This window comes from Electrophorus electricus, chromosome 24 (genome assembly GCF_041902795.1).
Source record: "Electrophorus electricus isolate QZ-2024a chromosome 24, ASM4190279v1, whole genome shotgun sequence".
NCBI classification, from domain to species: domain Eukaryota; kingdom Metazoa; phylum Chordata; class Actinopteri; order Gymnotiformes; family Gymnotidae; genus Electrophorus; species Electrophorus electricus.
In genome coordinates, this window is record NC_137520.1 from 6835168 (window position 1) to 6854245 (window position 19078).

Sequence of the window (19078 nt, forward strand, 5' to 3'; positions counted from 1 at the left end):
TTTTTATTTTTTTATGACAACTGAATGTGAAGAACATGCAGTACGCACAGGCCTAGAATAAGTTTGTGACTTTTTAAAATAACGCCTCTTTAGTTTCGGTCATTGGCTAACGACTGGATTTAGTAACTGACTATTGAATGCATCCGTCAATTTAGATCAGCTGGAAAAGTGAAAAAAAAACAAAAACAAAACAAAATAAAACAAAAAAAAACTTAGCCACAAAAGCAGCTGTGAATCGACAATATTCAGTTCATTACAATAACGGGTCCAAACCGGTCGAATATAATTATGCATGCGGAAACCTTAACGACCTTCAAAGAGTTACGACTAGAGCTAGAGGTAAACCGCAGGTAACCACGTGACAGCGCTATGGCGCGTTCCGGGTGGGCGTGTATGCACGCCGCTTTGCTTCACCTGAGGAGCTCCAAAGCTCTCCTGAAACAAAGCTAACCTCGCACAGTGGGGAACCGACTTTGACATAGTGGAGAAGCGCACTAACGTGGACAGCGGTATGGCTTCCCCCCTGAAGGCTGGCTTTCACAGACTGGAGATCCAGAAAACGACATGGGACATTCCGGATCGATACACGACGTTAAATTCGATCGGCTCTGGCGCGTATGGCACAGTATGGTACGGGGTAAAATATGCATATAAGTAGCTTATATACATATATTAAACCAAGTAGCCTGCATGTACTGGTGAGGTGTAACTTTGCATTTTATATACAGAAACCTACATTTATTATAGCAAATTGTGGAAATAATGTTTGCAAAATATGAATACCTCAAATACCATAGCCTTCGGCTATGGTTACTGTTCATAATTTCCCTGGCGTGTTCCTGCCGGTAAACAAGTCTTTTATCAAATGTTTAAATGTAATCCTAAAGTGTAATTCCAGATTTGGTTTTAGGAAAAATAAATAAAGCTGATAAGTTGTGTTGCATACCTGAGAGAGTGCAAGTTTCAGCAAGTTTGAAGATAAGACAAAAAAAAGGACCCAAGGCAGCTAGCCTGATCTTGATATAAGCAGGTTCTACTACTGGTCAGTGTGAGGTGTGAGTTTGGCCTTTGTGTGGACTCTTTAGACTTTTTTTTTTTATACCAGTGCACTCGGGGTCAATGATGTACTCAACCAAAATGTTCCAATGTAATAGCGATGAAATGCTGCTACCTCAGGTGAGAACACTCACGCTGGATGGAGCTCTGCTGAATATACTAAACCACATCACACATATTCAATGAATGTTTTAAGTTAGAACACGATTTTATTGCACTGACGTGAAACTGGCCAAAATCTATATGTCACTTTTAAAGCATCCCTTCATGTGGAACCTGTACCCCCAAATTCAATCCAGGAAACATCTATTTGAGATTACAGGATGCAGTCTGTTAGTTTGTTACTTAGCCACACACTCCTTGCCCTGTTCTCACTGCCTCACCGAAGTAATCTAATTGTAACTCTTGCAGCTCTGCTATCGACCAGAAGACCAAGGAGAAGGTGGCCATTAAGAAGCTGTACAGACCTTTCCAGTCTCTGATCCATGCAAAGCGTGCGTACAGAGAGCTCCGCCTGTTACGCCACATCCAACATGAAAATGTGAGTCGCGCACTAAACCCAGGACAAAACCTGCTAGGATAGAACTAATAACTGCCTACTTGCTTTGTTATTACACACAAGCTCCAAAATCTATCTCAGAAATGTAATTCAGTTGTCCAAGTGTTGTTAGACATGAAAGCAATGCACACACTCTTGTGCGTTTAGAATATACAAAGGTCTCCTTGCATAGCTTCCTACCAGGTCAGTTAACCTGACAACAAACAGTGAAATCAGAAAAGACCTGGTCAACCAGAGCCAGTGGAAACACACAGTGGAAAAGCTGTTGACATTATTTTGGTCCCCCACCCGAACCTGTTTTTGTGTTTGGCAAATAAATCATTTGGCTTATGCCACTCTGTGCTCATTATAGAATCAGAAACAAGGATGAAGGGAGAACTAGATTAAGTCACTCATGCATTGTTGCTTTACTCTCTGCCCTTCCCACATGAGAACTGGTACGAGTACTTTAAGATGTGGCCTGGTCAGTGTATGAACTTAAATATGTTGTTGGTGTTCAAATTTAAGTTGATTTTCCTTACATTGTGTTGTACAGAGTGCTCTCAGTGGGTGGGAGTTTCTAAAGTAACTGGCTAAAGAAAACGGGGTAGTTATCTGTTATCTGTGTTGGCACCACCAATCACCGGACCATAAGAAATCTGTTCATTCTTTATCACTGACTGCGTTCCTGATTTTACACAAGCTAAGACATATTGTATTTGCTGCTAAATCAAACCCAGTGTGTCTTTGTTCCTCAAAGGTGATCTGCCTTCTGAATGTTTTCACTCCTGATTCCTCACTGGAGAAATTCCAGACATTGTAAGTAGAAAGAAGAGCAGAGTGCAGTCCTGTGCAAAAATTCTCTGCTTGTCATGACAAGTTAAATAGTCGAAAAGTGTGAGTGAGCGAGCGAGCGAGTACAATCTATACAACAAACTGTTCTACTTATATTAAACATCAAATGTGAAAGCTGTTTAAGTCTTTAAAAGGTGGAGTTTTCTTGTTGGTATACACTGCAGAAGTATGTGCATGGGTATGAGTTTGTGTGTCTAAATGAATCTAGTCTTTTTCTAGCATCCCACTGGGCAGTCTTAGCTCAGTGGTTAAGTTACTTGACTTGTAATTGGACGGTTGCTGGTTCAGGCCCCCCCACTGTCTTCTCTTGGGCCCCTGAGCAAGGCCCTTAACCCTCAATTACTCAAGTTGTAGTCAGTCATAAATGTAAGTTGCTTTGGATAAAAGTGTCAGGTAAATGTCTTTCAGTTGAAAATTGTCTTTCTTTGGCAACCACATACACACCCCACATGTAAATCCTATGATTGGGTGATGTGCGTGTGCACTTTACAGCTACTTGGTGATGCCCTTGGTAGCTCAAGACTTGGCACACATAATGAAGAAGAGGAGGCTTACCGAAAGAGTCATTGTCTACCTGTTCTACCAGCTTCTTCGAGGACTCAAGGTCTGCATGCCTAGCTGGTCTTCTGTCTCATTTTGACTTGACCAGATGTTGTGAACATTGAAGGTGTACAATACTTGTGCTTTCATGTACATTCTCTCCCATTGTTTACATTCTCATTGCCTCGCAATCTTTTTACTCAATTTTAATTCCCTCAGTTCATAGTAAGTGTTATGCCAAATAAATTGCATATTTGTTAAGTCAAATGTATTCATTTTCATAATGGTTGCCTTGACATTCCATTTGCATTAAATAATTAACGGCGAGTTTTCTTTTCAGTATATACATTCTGCTGGGATCATTCACCGGGTATGTAATACCCTTCGTGTGCCATGTCTTTACCCTCACTCTGTATCAGGGATTACTCTAAGCAAGGATTTATGCAAACTAATTGATTTCCCAGTGGATAAGGGTTTTATCAAAAATAACCGTGTTATAGAATAGGCACTGCGAAGATATTATTAATGTTGTCACAATTTTCAAAACATAATTTCATAATAAATTGTATGTCAACAGATGGGCCAACACATAAAGAAAAAAAAGGCTTAAATTGCTCTCACATTTTACATAATCTTTAGACTTGCTGGCAGTGATTTTTAAAAATATTTTTAACCAGGATCTGAAGCCCAACAACCTTGCCGTTGACGAGAACTGTGAATTAAAGGTAACTCCCGAGTACTGAAGGATGTCGCTGTTCAGTAAGTGTGAATTAAAGGTAACTCCCGAGTACTGAAGGATGTCGCTGTTCAGTAAGTGTGAATTAAAGGTAACTCTCGAGTACTGAAGGATGTTACTGTTCAGTAAGTGTGAATTAAAGGTAACTCCCGAGTACTAAAGGATGTCGCTGTTCAGTAAGTGTGAATTAAAGGTAACTCCCGAGTACTGTAGGCTGTCGCTGTTCAGTAAGTGTGAATTAAAAGTAACTCTCGAGTACTGAAGGATGTTACTGTTCAGTAAGTGTGAATTAAAGGTAACTCCTGAGTACTGAAGGATGTCGCTGTTCAGTAAGTGTGAATTAAAGGTAACTCCCGAGTACTGAAGGATGTCGCTGTTCAGTAAGTGTGAATTAAAAGTAACTCTCGAGTACTGAAGGATGTTACTGTTCAGTAAGTGTGAATTAAAGGTAACTCCCGAGTACTGTAGGATGTCGCTGTTCAGTAAGTGTGAATTAAAGGTAACTCCCGAGTACTAAAGGATGTCGCTGTTCAGTAAGTGTGAATTAAGAGTAACTCTCGAGTACTGTAGGATGTTACTGTTCAGTAAGTGTGAATTAAAGGTAACTCCCGAGTACTGAAGGATGTTACTGTTCAGTAAGTGTGAATTAAAGGTAACTCCCGAGTACTGAAGGATGTCGCTGTTCAGTAAGTGTGAATTAAAAGTAACTCTCGAGTACTGTAGGATGTTACTGTTCAGTAAGTGTGAATTAAAGGTAACTCTCGAGTACTGAAGGATGTTACTGTTCAGTAAGTGTGAATTAAAGGTAACTCGAGTACTGAAGGATGTCGCTGTTCAGTAAGTGTGAATTAAAGGTAACTCTCGAGTACTGAAGGATGTTACTGTTCAGTAAGTGTGAATTAAAGGTAACTCGAGTACTGAAGGATGTTACTGTTCAGTAAGTGTGAATTAAAGGTAACTCGAGTACTGAAGGATGTCGCTGTTCAGTAAGTGTGAATTAAAGGTAACTCTCGAGTACTGTGGGATGTTACTGTTCAGTAAGTGTGAATTAAAGGTAACTCGAGTACTGTATGATGTTACTGTTCAGTAAGTGTGCCGTTTAGGGTTTTCATTCCTGGCTCTTCATTCCTGGTTCCTGCCTGGGCTCCTGCTCTGTCAGCAGAGACTGTGTTGAAACAGCCTATGATGTAATAAGTTGGAAACATTGATTTCCCTCTGTCTCCCTTTTTTTATCTCACTATTTTTCCCTCTTGCGTACTCGTGTGTGTACGTACACACACACACACACACACGCACAGATATTGGACTTCGGTTTGGCGAGGCACGCTGAAATGGAGATGACCGGCTATGTTGTGACGCGATGGTACCGAGCTCCTGAGGTCATCTTCAACTGGATGCATTATACTCAGACAGGTGACCTTTGGCCCTAGAAGCCTTAATTTCACTTCACCTTTGCATAGGTTTAGGTTACACCTTATAAGTGTGTATTCCTTTGTTTGTTTCATTTTTTTGTCAATGACAGTATAAAGCAGTTTCCTGAAGCTGGTTAAGTGCACTGTTTTCTATGTAGGCAAATGTCCACATCAACAGTGCCACTCTTGCATTGAACTGTTCTCTGAATTTTTCTTCTAACTGTTCTGTTTGCAGTTGACATATGGTCTGCTGGCTGCATCCTGGCTGAGATGATCACCGAGAAGGTGCTTTTCCCCGGCAATGACAGTATCCTTTCTTTACTTTTGCATTCCACATGTCCATCTCTGCTGAGGGCGTAGGTCACATTCATTCTGTAACCTGCTCTGCTGTAAAGTCGTGAAGGTACAAATTCCTTAACCGTGTTCTGTAGGTATGGACCAGTTGAACATGATCCTTCACCTGACTGGGACACCTCCCTCTTCACTGGTGCAAAAAATGCAGAGCAAAGATGTAGGAATCCACTCTGCTTCTTGGAATTGCTGATCATGTTCATGGATGGTGGCTTTTCTTTTACTCGGAGACGTCTAACGTAATAATGTTAGCATAGCTATGGGGAAGTGGGGTTAGAAGGTTAGCTAAATAAAATGATAGAGTTGTTTTCATATCACTTAGTTAGCAAACATAAATGAATAAAAAACAAAATCGTTAAACGCTGGTAAGTAGCCATAGTGTAAGTGAGGTATCAGCCAGTGAACTGTTATTAGGTAATATGGGACCCGATGGAGGACACGCCATTATCTTTGGCAATGATGCACACTTTGTCCATTATTTTGCATTATTGGGACGCTTCGTTGGGTGTTATTCTAAAACTTGGTCTTATGATTTTAAGGCTGATTCTGAAACAAACTATGTACCAGTAAAATACAAAATTGGAACTAAATTGTGATTGGATGAATGCAATAATTTGTACTGCTTATTCTACTTAGTGAAACAAAGTCAAACTTTGTACTTGCAGGCAAGGTTATATGTTCAGTCTCTTCCAGTCCAGAAAAAGAAAGACTTCAGAAAAGTTTTCCCCACCATGGATTCCAATGGTAAGTCTCTGTAGTGTAGGTTCCATTGTTGAAGAATGGCTTAGTCACCACTGTAGTTCAGGTTCTTCATCTGTAAATGATTGTATACTGTTTCTTAATTCCATCCATGGCTGGATGAATGAGGACTTGAATCTGTACTTATCTGGAGTTGAGCTATAATCTCTAGTTAATTTTGTTCTGTGGGACAGAATTTGGGAGATACTGCCCCTGCACACCATTCAGACTCCTTTAGCAGTAGGATTGTGTGATGCTCACAGCCTCGGCTGAAAGGTGTGGGATATAGATAGGTGTGGTCCTTCTCATGTGAAATGTGTGTTTGTGGAGCTGTGGACCTGGTGGAGAAGACTCTGATGCTCGACCCGGAGGTCAGGCTCACAGCTAAAGACGGCCTGTCTCAGCCCTACCTCTCCGAGTTTCATGACCCGGAAAACGAGCCCGAGTCTCCGCCTTATGATGACTCATTTGAGAGCCTGGAGCTTGCTATCAGCGAGTGGAAGAGTAAGAGTGCGCGTGCACACACACACACACACACACACACACACACACACACACACACCCACCCACAAACGCACACACACCCTCTCATTTGGAACGGCACATTTTGCTTGATGCAAAAGAGTTTTATCTGACCTAAGATAACTGTCCATCATAAAAGTGACTCCTTGTAATTGCCTTTTTATCTTTCACAGGCCTTATTCATATGGAGATTATGACTTTTGACCCTGACAATCCCAGACAAACTGCAACGTAACACCTCTTCTGACAATAGCGGTGCAATGCAATAAACAAGCATCGAGCTACAAGGATGCGTAATCAAACACATGCAGCGTTGCCAGCACATGACATGTCCTGTGTTTATTTTAACGTAAGGTGATAAGGCTACTGAGGCCAACAGAGGGGAAAGTGTTGTAGGTGCTGTAGTTAAGTTACTTGAAGATGTATAGTTCTTTTCTACTTTGGTGATGTGAGTTCTTTTCTGATTTTTCTCTGTAATAGTATGTTAAACTGTTTGAATTGTTTTATTCGATGCTTTCAAATGCATGTAGTGACTTTTTTGGGGAAAAATAAACTTAGGGATTCCTGAACATTTGTCAGACTTGTATCATGAACAAAGATCTTGTATCATGTTTGAGGCTTAGTCAGTAGCTATGTTTTCAGGTTTTTTAAATTTTTATTATTATTTTTTTTTTGCATTGTTGTTGTTTGAAACTCAGTTTGGATAAATGTTTGGAATTTGGTCTGAAGAGTTTCTCGTTTTTGCTCAGAGCCAGTTGTTAATGTACCTAAACATTCTTGAGTTTAAAACTGCTGTAGGGATTGTGCGGCTGAGGGTCCCCTGGTGGAGTGTCAGTTCCCTTGCATTACAGCATCTCATGCATCTCATGCCACTGAGATGGAAATTTGAATAGTTACACTTATTGTATTAAATCTCTAGCTTGGGTATTCAACTCTTAAAGAACAAAACTTACACTGACACATTATTGACTTTTTTTTTTTGTTGTTGTTTTTTTTACTTGTAGCTTGTTTTGTAGTAGTCCTAAAATGTGATTCTTTTGCTTAAGTGGATATTGATGGTTGCCTGAATGATTTATTTATTTTTTTTGCATCTTTTAACTGAAGTAGTTTATCTGCTGTGCTTTTCCCACCAGTCAAGACCCGGTTTTTGCCAAAAAGCATACAGAACATGTACTGTGCCCTCTGACAATGGATGTACCTTTTTAGAGATTATTTAGTCCACATTTATGTCAAGAATTTAGGGTAATGAATTAAAATATGTCCAGTATGCAAAGTTTTATTCAACTGTGTGCTTTCTCACTGGCAATCTCTATGCAGACATAAATATGGATCTGGCTACGTTTGCGGAATTGCACCACTAAGTGGCAGTACATTGCTGCCATTAAAAGGACTAGACTTTCACTGATCTTGGCATCGCAAGAACACAGTCAGGATGGTACCACGAGAAATGTGTATATTTAAATGACCCTATTTTGATTATGAACACAAGTGTACTTTATTTTAATTTCATCACCTGAGATTAATGTTGGGAAATGTATACACACTATAACTAAAAAACCTATGTACAGTTGTCAGACATAACCTAAACTTATGCAAAGGTGAAGTTTGACAATCCTTTCAAATGAAACTTGTTTTTTTTTTTCCCTAGGGACATCTGTAAAATAGCTCATTGTTATAGGCAAAGCCCAACTAAATGAAAGCTTCTGTAGCAGCTTGGATTCAGGGTAATCCAAGCCACTCACCCTGGTGGCTCACTCTTAGCTTTAAGGTCCCATGAGAACCGAGCTGAATGGTTCTTAGCCAGTGTTGGTGCTTGTGCCTATTTGCTATTTGGTTTGGTTTACCATCAAAGCTAACCTGCTGAAACTGCTGAACTCAGCTGAATGTCTTGAGAACAAACCACAGGCAACAACACATGAATAGATGAAGGGAATCCACATTTATTTAGGTTTTTCAGTGGTATGGTTGACCACATAACATAAATCATATTGTGCCAGTTGGTCATTGGGAAACAGAGTACAGGACATTGTGACAATTCTTCTCTCAACTTAGTCCATCTTCCATGTAGCAAAGAACATTACTTGTTATTAGCCTGTGTTGCACTATAAAACAATTTAGAAAACTGTTGGTACTGCCAAATTTTTCTGCTGGTTTAATTTGCCTAATTTCTTTAGGAAATATTCATCTTTTTAATACTGAGCAGCAGAAACTAGTCAGGCAGGTAGTGCAAAAACTCCTTTCCAGGCCTCTTACTTTTGTTTGCCAAAGTAAGGGATTACATTGCAAAAGCATTTCTGGGAGGTAAGAGCAAACATCAAAGGCTATGAGCTAGACCTCATCACTCCCACTCTATAACCACAGAGCATCTATTATGTTGCACCACGTCTTATGCTATATGCCGAACACATGTAAACATGTTTGATACAGGGTAGGCGGATACTCTATGAATACATATAGCATGGGGTGAAGTTGAAAAGGAAACAACGTGGAGGCGAGGGCGCTTGAGAAATTCGTCCGGACAATATTTGGAAATGAATCAGTTACTCAGCGATGGGGTTTTGTATGGAGCGTTTGGGAGAACATTGTGGATTTATAAGCGACGCATGCTACTGGATACCATAGAGCTACGGGACACTCCGACTCCGCCCATGCCAATGCCGGAGCCAGAACCGAAGCCGCCGCCCAGACTCATACCAGTGCCCCCGCCCAGGCCTGAGCCCCCACCAAGTCCGTAGCCAAAACCTCCGCCCATGCCTCCGCCCATGCCTCCGCCCATGCCTCCGCCCATGCCTCCACCCATGCCTCCACCCATGCCTCCACCCATGCCTCCGCCCATTCCACCGCCCATTCCACCGCCAAAGCCACCGCCGAATCCTACACCAGCAAAACACCAAAAGAACGGGGTTAGTCATCTTTCAATCAGTGCAATGAAATAATATGCCAGGAAGAGCAAAGAAATGTATATTAAACTTACCACCTCCGCTTGAACTCTCCTGAATGTGGATGGTTGCAGTTCCTCCACCAGAGGCGATCCTGTAGGCGAATTCATACCACAGAGTTTAGAGACAGCACAGGAAAGCACAAACAAACACACGATTTACCTTGAGATAGTATGTGTTTTTATTGAACTGACCTGCTCTCTTCTCCTTCCAGGAGTTTCCTGTAGGTGGCGATCTCAATGTCCAGGGCCAGTTTGACGTTCATGAGCTCCTGGTATTCACGTACTTGCCGGGCCATGTCCTGCTTGGCTTTCTGCAGGGCTTCTTCCAGTTCCCTAATGCGCAGTTTGGCATCTGCTACTGCCTGTTCACCTCTCTGCTCCGCGTCTGCAATCTGGGTCTCCAGGTTGGCACGCTAGCAAAATGAAAGGTCCCAAAACACATTTCTGTCTCTATCCAGTAGTAGAACTTACAAAAAAATGGTCTGGCCTTGAAGCCTTATTAAATCACCTTAGCCAGAAATATGAAATCAGTGTCAATATATCAGTGTTCAAAACCCAGCTCACCTGTCCCTTTACAGCCTCGATTTCATTCTGGAGTCGGCTGATCATACGGTTGAGCTCTGCAATCTCACTCTTGGTGTTGCGAATGTCATCTCCAAATTGGCCAGCAGATGTCTGCATCTCCTCAAACTGGTGAGATCAAGGAAAGTAACACCCCATTAAATCCAGCGCTTCTGGGTTTTTTTTGGTTTTTTTTTTTCCAGACATCCTTTTCTTACCTTTTGTTTGTACCATGACTCAGCTTCGGCACGGCTGCGGTTGGCGATGTCTTCATACTGAGCACGGACCTCAGCCACGATGGCGTCCATGTCCAAGGTGCGGCTGTTGTTCATTTCCACAATAACTGATGTGTCCTTGATCTGTCCTTGAAGCTCACGGAGTTCCTGGAAGGATGGAATGGAGGGAGTCAATAAGAACATGGTGAAGAACCGGCCTTGCTTTGCAAACACCGCATGGCCTTTTGGCCAAATTTGGCAATGTTATGCAATCAGGTTCCCACCTCCTCATAGATGGCCCTGAGGAAATTGATCTCATCCTGAAGAGCATCAAGCTTAGCTTCAAGCTCAATCTTGTTCATGTAGGCCCCATCGACATCCTGATGGGTAATAAGTATTGTTTAATCCGAGAGGCTAATTTTGGAAGTGCGCAATTGTATAGATTCATAGAATGTGTAAAAAAAGATCATTGTATCATTGTGTCCAAACCTTCTTTAGTAGAACAAATTCATTCTCTACGGCTGTGCGCTTGTTAATTTCGTCCTCATATCTGCAAGTTTAGAAATGTTTAGAGAGTTCATGGAATGAGAAATCTGTCATGTGCCTTTTCTCAACCTGCAGAAGAGGACAGACTAGGCCACTCACTTGTTCTTGAAGTCATCCACCAGGCCCTGCATGTTCTTCAGCTCAGACTCTAGCTTGACCTTCTCATTTCCAAGGGCATCCAGCTGTCTGCGCAGGTTGGCGATGTAGGCCTCAAACATGGCATCAATGTTGGTGGAAGTGGACTTCTGATCTTGAAGGAGATTCCACTTGGTCTCCAGCATCTTGTTCTGTTGCTCCAGAAAACGTACCTACGGGAATAATAAACAGCTGGAGTCAGAACAAAACCTGACAAATAGTTGACTGTTGTGCTGATATTCATGTTACATATAACATTCCTAACAGCAATTATTTTCTATAAAGAGCCAGGCTTATGGTATTCTTAGACATTTTGATTGAGGTATAATTCCATTGCGTGTTGGTACTTGCTTTTAAAACGTCTATGATAATGCCATGTATTAGCATAAGTGCCTCATCTGTTGGGTCTTGCTGGCCGGAAATCGTAATTGGTGCCCTGAGGCAGGGGTGGTCCTCGTGCAGTTCTTATAAGTCTGATTAGCACATTTTCTTCCTGAGGTCATGAAATACTAACTTTATACACCTCTGTAACATGTTTTAACTGTGCCTGTGCTTGACATGTGCTCTCAGGGCATAATATACCTTTTTTTTTTTTCATAGTCATCTGGCAAGCCCTCTTGGTGCCTATTGGCTGGCCTAAACAGCCATGATGCAACCGAGTTTCCAAGTTTCGGCTCGAGCTAGGATTGGGTTTGGGGTTGGGGTGTGGTTAGGATTCCCACTATGTAATTACAATGGCTTGGGGTGTGCATCGACGCAGAAAGGGTGTCTTTAAACTCGAGAAGTTAAATAATATGGGTATTCTTCTTAAGTGGTTTTATGTGCCCGTGAACAAAGCTTTGCCAATCTATTGCACTGACCATGGTCGTGGAAATCGATCTTGCCCGGATTGTAGAAAAGAGCGAACAGGATGCAGCACCATAGTGTGAAAAGCTGACATAGCATTTAATAGCCAGGGAGTGGCTAGAAGCCTAATTCTCCCTAGAGGAAAGAACACCCCAGTATTGATAATGTGCAATTGTTTGTGAGATACATGACCAATGTGTACCACTACCACTCCCTTTCAGTGTTTTTGTTGTTACAGCACCCAAAAAGATGTTCACACACACATAGACACACACACACACACACACACACACACACACACACGGTTGCCATGGGAATAAATGGCTAACTCGATCCATGCCCTTATTTGGAGATAAGAAGCTGTCACTAGATCTGCCTAGGCTAAGGTTTCCAAACTCAAACGCCACTGAATATGAACTCTTGCTGTCAAAGAAAACCACTCAACCAAACAGCTATGGACTAGTATGCCTCGATACCTTGTATGGCAAAAATAGTGTCATGCAGAGCAAGAAATCTAATACTGAACACCTACTGTGTTGAATGAGCTGTTAAAGCATTACATTTGTGTCCAGCTGGACGTGTATAAGCACTGCTAGTGTTAATTAAACACCTAGGAATTAACTGAAAACTCGATTCTTGAGTTAGTAGAATCTAATACTTAGAATCTCATCTAATTCTGCAGTACCTGCATGGTTTCAGCATACATGCTAATGGTTGTCAAATGTTTAATGAGCATAGTGGTGTTCAGGTGAAAGTTGTGACAATCTGAAATGCATGACCAAGCCCATACTGCCATCCAAATATATTACAAATGGAATGGAAATGTCTGTGTAATCATGTACATTTGTATAGTTTTGAAGATGCGAAAGAGGAACAACAGTCCTACCTTATCGATAAAGGAGGCGAAGCGGTTGTTAAGGGTCTTGATCTGGTCTTTCTCCTGAGTGCGGACAGTCTGGATGTTGGGGTCGATCTCTAGGTTGAGAGGCTGAAGAAGGCTTTGGTTGATGGTGACAGCAGTGATGGGGAGAGGCACAGGTCCACCACCCATGCCACCACCCATGCCAACTCCGTAACCTCCGCCGAGACCTCCACCGAGACCTCCGCCGAGACCTCCGCCGAGACCTCCGCCGAGACCTCCGCCGAAACCTCCGCCCAGGCCTCCGCCGAAACCTCCACCCATGCCTCCGCCGAAACCTCCGCCCAAACCTCCGCCCAGGCCTGCTCCGCTACCGTACCCTCCTCCCATGCTGCTGACGCTGTAGCTGAAGGAGCCGCCACCGCCACCTCCACCGCTGCCGAAGCCGGACCGACGTGCACTGCTGAGGCTGATCCTCGATCCCATGGGCGCGGCGGAGGCCGAGCGGCTAGAGAAGCTCTTTCTGATGCTACCGCCGCCCATGCCGCCTGACACGTAGCTGGTTTGGAAGGTCTTACTCATGGCTGCTGGTGGGGGTTTTCCAAGGGAGGGCACGAACAGAGAACGGGCAGGAGACCGAGAGGACAGGAGCAGGTGAGCTCACTTAGAGGAGAGTCCCTCTGCGTGCTTCTTCCGCGGCAGAGGACGCCTTTTAAACAGGTCAGGAGAGAGGGAGTAACCTGGACCTCCCAGCCTGCCTCAGGCACATCCTCCCCCAAGCTCACCTGCGCAGGGACCCACCCATCATGTCAGGCAGGTGAGAGAGTTCTGTAAGTGGAGATGGTCTCAGAGCTTTCGTACACCGGAGAAAGTCTGGAAAGGAAAACAAGTCAATCAAATACGTAATTATCAGTTGAATACCTTATGCGCAGCCTTTTCAAGCACAAAATCAAGACGTGGTTTTCATGCAAGTGTCCCACATTCTTTTGCAATTGATAGACTCGGATCAGTTCCACGCTTGCTAAGGTATACGATGTTAAGAGCATTGACATGCATATATGCATATTTTATAAGGCCAAAAGACACTGTGCTGCCTGTCTACTTGGAGCAACAGGCTGGAAGCAGGTATTTTGAATAGGGTAATATTTGATGAAGGGCTTGGACACAGTTGCACTGCACGCATCCGGATCTCTCATCATAAAAGCTATTGTCCTTCAGTAACTCATGTCGAACAACACAAACAGACCACTGTTTCACTGACGGGGTTCTTCCCTCCCTGCTCTGAGTGCACAGCAGCGCCGAGCCTCGGCTGCTGGCTTAGTGCAGTGGAATGCAAAGCACCTCGGTGGACTAGATGTTGACATTTGCAGGCATGTGACACCGGTGTTCGTTGGCATAGTGCAAACAGGCAGGAACCACAAAGGATGGACCGCTGCTAACACCTTTAAGCTCAAAGCCCTTCACTGCTGGCATTTGCCTAATGCACACAGCAGAGGACGAGAGCAGCGAACAAGACAGACAGGTCAACATACTACCTGCCGCACTGTGCCCTCAGGCGCTCCAGAATTTGCGATAAATGACCGACTCTGACTGCCCTCTGACCTTCTGTATCTCTCAGGGGCTTGTGTTTGTGTTCAACTGCCACTGGTTGCCATGCACAGAAGCTGAAGAATCCCACGGAGCTGAAAGAAATCTAAATGTTTAATAAAAAAGGTGTTCTCAATAACCTTTATGTAATTTTAATAAAGGCAGAATTTATTCATAAAAATTCAGACCCTCTAGAGAGTTTCTTAAGAAACCTAAATGTAAGAGGATTATAACGGAGGCCATGTAACGGAGCAGACAGAAGAGTGGGAGAATATCAAAGCGTAGTGTGGACGTGCCTATAGGTGGCAGTGTGCAGCAACCACCATGCAATCATGCTTTGACTTCTTTGTAAGTCTTTCTTCTTTCCTGCTTCTCGAGGCAGACAAAATTCTTTCTTTTCTTTTTTTTTAAACCGGAGTTTCCCCACAAAGCTGGTAACGCAATTCAAATCAGTCTACGGGGTTCAACAAGGCCCTTTTTGAAATCTAAAGATGCACATTAAAGCATTACATATCCTCTCAAATAGCGCTGAGTTTTAGCTGATCACAAAGCCCTTTGGGTTGATGAAGTACAGAGAAACTTGTTATGTGACATTTTTTTGCAAAGACCGCAGAGGGTGGGGCAGTGCAGAGCTTGTGAGCCAATCAGGATTGTACTAAACAGGCCAATGAAACACCAGGACCGAACATAATCAGTCACAGAAAACCTAAACGTTAATGAGATCATTTGTTTATAGCAATTATAAATAAATAATGAATATATATATATTGAATCTGCTTATTAATAGTGCCAACTAAAAAGATGCTAGTGCATGAGACGTCTCCTTGAAGGTACAGCAAGTAAAATAAGCTTTCTAAGGTCATGCTGCTCCACCCATATGATCTTACACATAGGTTTGATGACTTTCACATATGAGGAACAGTTTATGAGGAGACTGAGCCAGTTTAGAATTTCCAAACCAATATACCATCTGGTACAAGAAGCATGCTTTCTTGGCAACAGAAAACTGCATCTCGAGTCTTCTAAAAAAAAAAAAAAAGAAATATTAGGCCTGTAATAATTTAAGACTTACACACTTCAAACATCCAAACAATCTAGAGGACTATGACTCATTTTATGAGTCTGAACAAGTCGGATCGTAGGGCCATAAATTCGACGCTGGCGTGGAATGAAATGTGTCATGCTAAAGGCAAATGAGGTACTAGTTCGTGTTGTGAGCTGCCAGAGTCCTGCTCAACAGCTACTGCACTTCATACTGTTTACTGCCCCCGAGGTGCAGAGTGGTGTGTGTGAGTAATGCCTGCAAAATGCAGCATTCTGAAAAAAAAATCAAATAAAATCAGAAAACTGCAGGTCAAACCATTTGCATGAGTTCCTCGGTTTCGGTTGAACTACTACATTCCTATAGTAGTTGGGCATTAAATGTTACAGTGGAAACCTAAACAAATTAAACGTTTTTAAAACCATTGCATTTTTTAAAACAGTACATAATATTACGACAATGAGTAGTGTCTCTGACTGCAGGAGGAATACTTACAGTAACGTTGTACATATGTCACCCTAGGAAGGACACATATGCTTGCATTGTGAAGCATGCATGAATGTATACCTGTGCTATGCCGTCTGTGAGAAATCACATGGTAAACACTAAAAAAAACCAACAACAACCACCTTAATGTGTATAACAGTGGGGTGCAATGCATGAAGCAGGTACCTCTCTTACATGTGAGCAGGTACCTCATTCCCTGCACCTCAAACATTTTTTTTTTTATGTTCAACCTTATATTTTTGTTTGGATTCCAAAAAACACCTCAGCAGTTCTATTTGTAGGAAACTACAGATCAAACAAAAGTGGCGTGTATGCTGTAGGCTAGTTGTTAACCAGGTGTACCTCTCACGTATGGCTTACAAAAACTGCATAGTTAAATATGTTTTTCCTTTTCAGCTAACATTTATAGATGGAGTTGGCCAACCTCACTGAATTATTGGGAAATTTATTTGGGTGGCACTTTCGAAGCTTTTCTGGAAGATAAGTCACATTGTCTGTCCCTCTTCTAGGTGCCATTTGAAGCTGGCTTGCTAAGGTAGCATGTACATCGGCACTGACGTTTTACTAATAACGCTGTTGCCCGTTGTTCAGAAGACCAAGGCCAGCTAGTGAAGTCCCTGCAGAAAACCTAATGAGCCATTTTGATCAGTTTCGTTCTCAGATGGAAACGTGCCCTGTAGTAATAAAGAATAAGTAGCCTATATGAATAGTTTGATTATTTTTAAAAATTTTCTTTATGAAATGTCTATGTATTTTTTTTTCCCCTTTCCACTTTGTTCATTACCCCTCAAACAAAAAAAAGTCTGATACTTTAAGGTTTAAAAGATTGCACTGTGCCATTTTGTAGGGATACCCTTCTACCTAAAACACCATTAATTCACAAAGGTAACCATGCTTGGGAGGTAGTACTGTTGCCACAATTATGGAATAGCAGAAGGCAGAGGGTACATTTTTCACTGCAATGTGAGCGCTCCATACATGTTCAGACACATTGAGTTTCTCAGGAAGGCAGATCTGAACGTTCCCTTCCCACCAGCCCTGGGGGCAGAAGAACCCCACCCTTCATAGCCACGACCACGTCTCCTCTCCCCGACAACCCTCGTGCTCCGCACTCCGACTTCCAAACACAGTGACGACTATTCAGAATAACCTGATCCAAGAAAGCCCTCTTTACCCAATCGGCATTATGATATTGGATGCAGTTTTGGGCCGGGAGCCAAAGACGAGGAGCCCTGTCAGGCACACTTCGGTGCCTCGCCGCATGGCCTGGCTGAGCTTATTCTGTGTTGCAGCTAGCGATCTTGTGAATTCCACGCAAATGCAAAGAGCTGAATGCTTGCACCCGTAACAGTGTGCGGACCAGAGGACCAGCTGAATGCTGAGTGGGTTACAGGTTTGGGTGTATTTGCATTCAGTGGATGAGAGTCAGGCTCGGTGCTGTTATGTAGTGAACCTGGCTTGGATGTACTATGGAAAAAACTCAATCTGTATGTACAACTCTATCTGCTGCTGTAATATGACTTGATAAATGTTCCACCTGAAGAGTCACTGCAGACAATGCAGCCTGATGATTTATGATGTAGAATGGGGTTTACGGTTTATTTTGGACCTGAATGGAACAGAGACGTTTACTGACGCTTAAACCACCAAGCAGAACTTGTTAGTTCTCATCAAAAAAAAATCTAAATATATCATTGGCAAAAGCAAAATGACTTGCAACAGAACCAGAGCAAATCTGAACCAAGCGCAATTTTAAAAGCAGACGTCAGAGTGTAAATACTCAGCAGACAGCACCTTAATAACGTAGCGGCGGCCGACATTGAGTACAGGCGCACTGCACACGTTCTGCCACAGCCTCTGTTTTAGTCTGTGGTTATGTGACCTTGTGGACATGTATGCTTAAAGTCACCTGACTGTTGCACCCTGAGGGACTTCTAGCCACACCTCCAGAGGACTCTTCCCTGTGGAGTTCTCACAAGCCTGTGCCAGCCTTTTATTTTAAATTAAAGTTTTCTGGAAATCATTACGTGAGAGCGTCTTGAGTTGTCAAGCTCCATTTCTGTGACATTTGAGTTTTCATGCCTTTAATTTTTAAACACATTAACACTGGCATCAAAAGGGTTAAGAACACATCTTTGAACACATTAAGACTTACAGTGACTGGCAGGATAACATATAAAAATATTATACAAAAATGTTACATCTATGTCTTCTGTATGTCTTCGGACACGCCCACAGACACACACAAAAAACTATTTCTACACTATATAATTAATGGAAATGACAGTTGTTTACAACACGCGCATAACAATGGTATGTGTACCACATACACTAAATGGTCTATATATTTTAAAGAATGTTTTATAGCTCGCCTGTAATTTACAACCATACAATGCCTGAACCAGTCTAGTGAGATGAACACTAAAGCTCAGTCATTCCTGTGCATGTCTGAATATGTTTTTTTTTTTTTTTTTAATATTATTATTATTATTCACTGCTGGTCCAAATTTGTCCTTGGTGGTCATGGCAACGTCTGATGAGCAGAAAAAAAAGGATTGTTGAATTTAATAAACAAAGCCACAGTGTTTCATATTTCGTATATGAATTAATATTTTTATATTGTTTTAATTTATATTTAATATTTTAGATTTGATATTAATATTTTTTCTTTCCTTTCTTTGCATCTATTTTCTACCAACCCACATTAATCACGTATAACAGCTTGTGTGAGGCACGGCGTAGCTGAGCGGAGACTGAGGCGTGACCCCGCCAAGAGATTAATGTGTGAACTGCATTACGTACCTTCACACACCTCCATCTCTCTAGCAACACTACATAAAGAAGAATTCCATTTACCTTTCTTTACCATTTAACAGTCCTATGCGAGTGTCCACTTGAACAGCAGTTTTAACTGCAGGAATCACATGCGCTTGCTATATATGAAGAACGCGGAGCGGTTTCTTCTTGTGACTACTATTATTTTAGTCAGATTAGGTCATATGCAGGGGAGGTCTGACCAGCTAGTTGTGGCCAATCGACACTGTATTGCTCTGTTGGGGGAATAATATCAGCTTGCAGGATGCTGGGAACA

At 42.3% G+C, this 19078-nt stretch overlaps 2 protein-coding genes across 2 annotated transcripts; one reads left to right on the forward strand and one right to left on the reverse strand.

Moving 5' to 3' along the window:
• Positions 1-404: 404 nt before the first annotated feature.
• Positions 405-8177, forward strand: zgc:171775 (STKc_p38 domain-containing protein). Its single transcript, XM_027008430.3, has 12 exons — positions 405-630; positions 1468-1597; positions 2355-2413; positions 2942-3053; positions 3330-3359; positions 3667-3714; positions 5024-5138; positions 5373-5444; positions 5569-5648; positions 6154-6232; positions 6557-6730; positions 6922-8177. The coding sequence occupies exons 1-12, from the start codon at positions 512-514 to the stop codon at positions 6981-6983; spliced, it is 1080 nt and encodes a 359-aa protein (XP_026864231.3). The 5' UTR covers positions 405-511; the 3' UTR covers positions 6984-8177.
• A 491-nt stretch (positions 8178-8668) lies between these two features.
• Positions 8669-13540, reverse strand: krt5 (keratin 5). The gene is made up of 9 exons (XM_027008429.3): positions 12879-13540; positions 11111-11319; positions 10955-11015; positions 10750-10845; positions 10469-10633; positions 10254-10379; positions 9882-10102; positions 9723-9781; positions 8669-9622 (listed from the first exon to the last, which is right to left on the reverse strand). Exons 1-9 carry the CDS (start codon positions 13431-13433, stop codon positions 9339-9341), a joined length of 1776 nt encoding a protein of 591 aa, XP_026864230.3. The 5' UTR covers positions 13434-13540; the 3' UTR covers positions 8669-9338.
• Positions 13541-19078: the final 5538 nt, after the last annotated feature.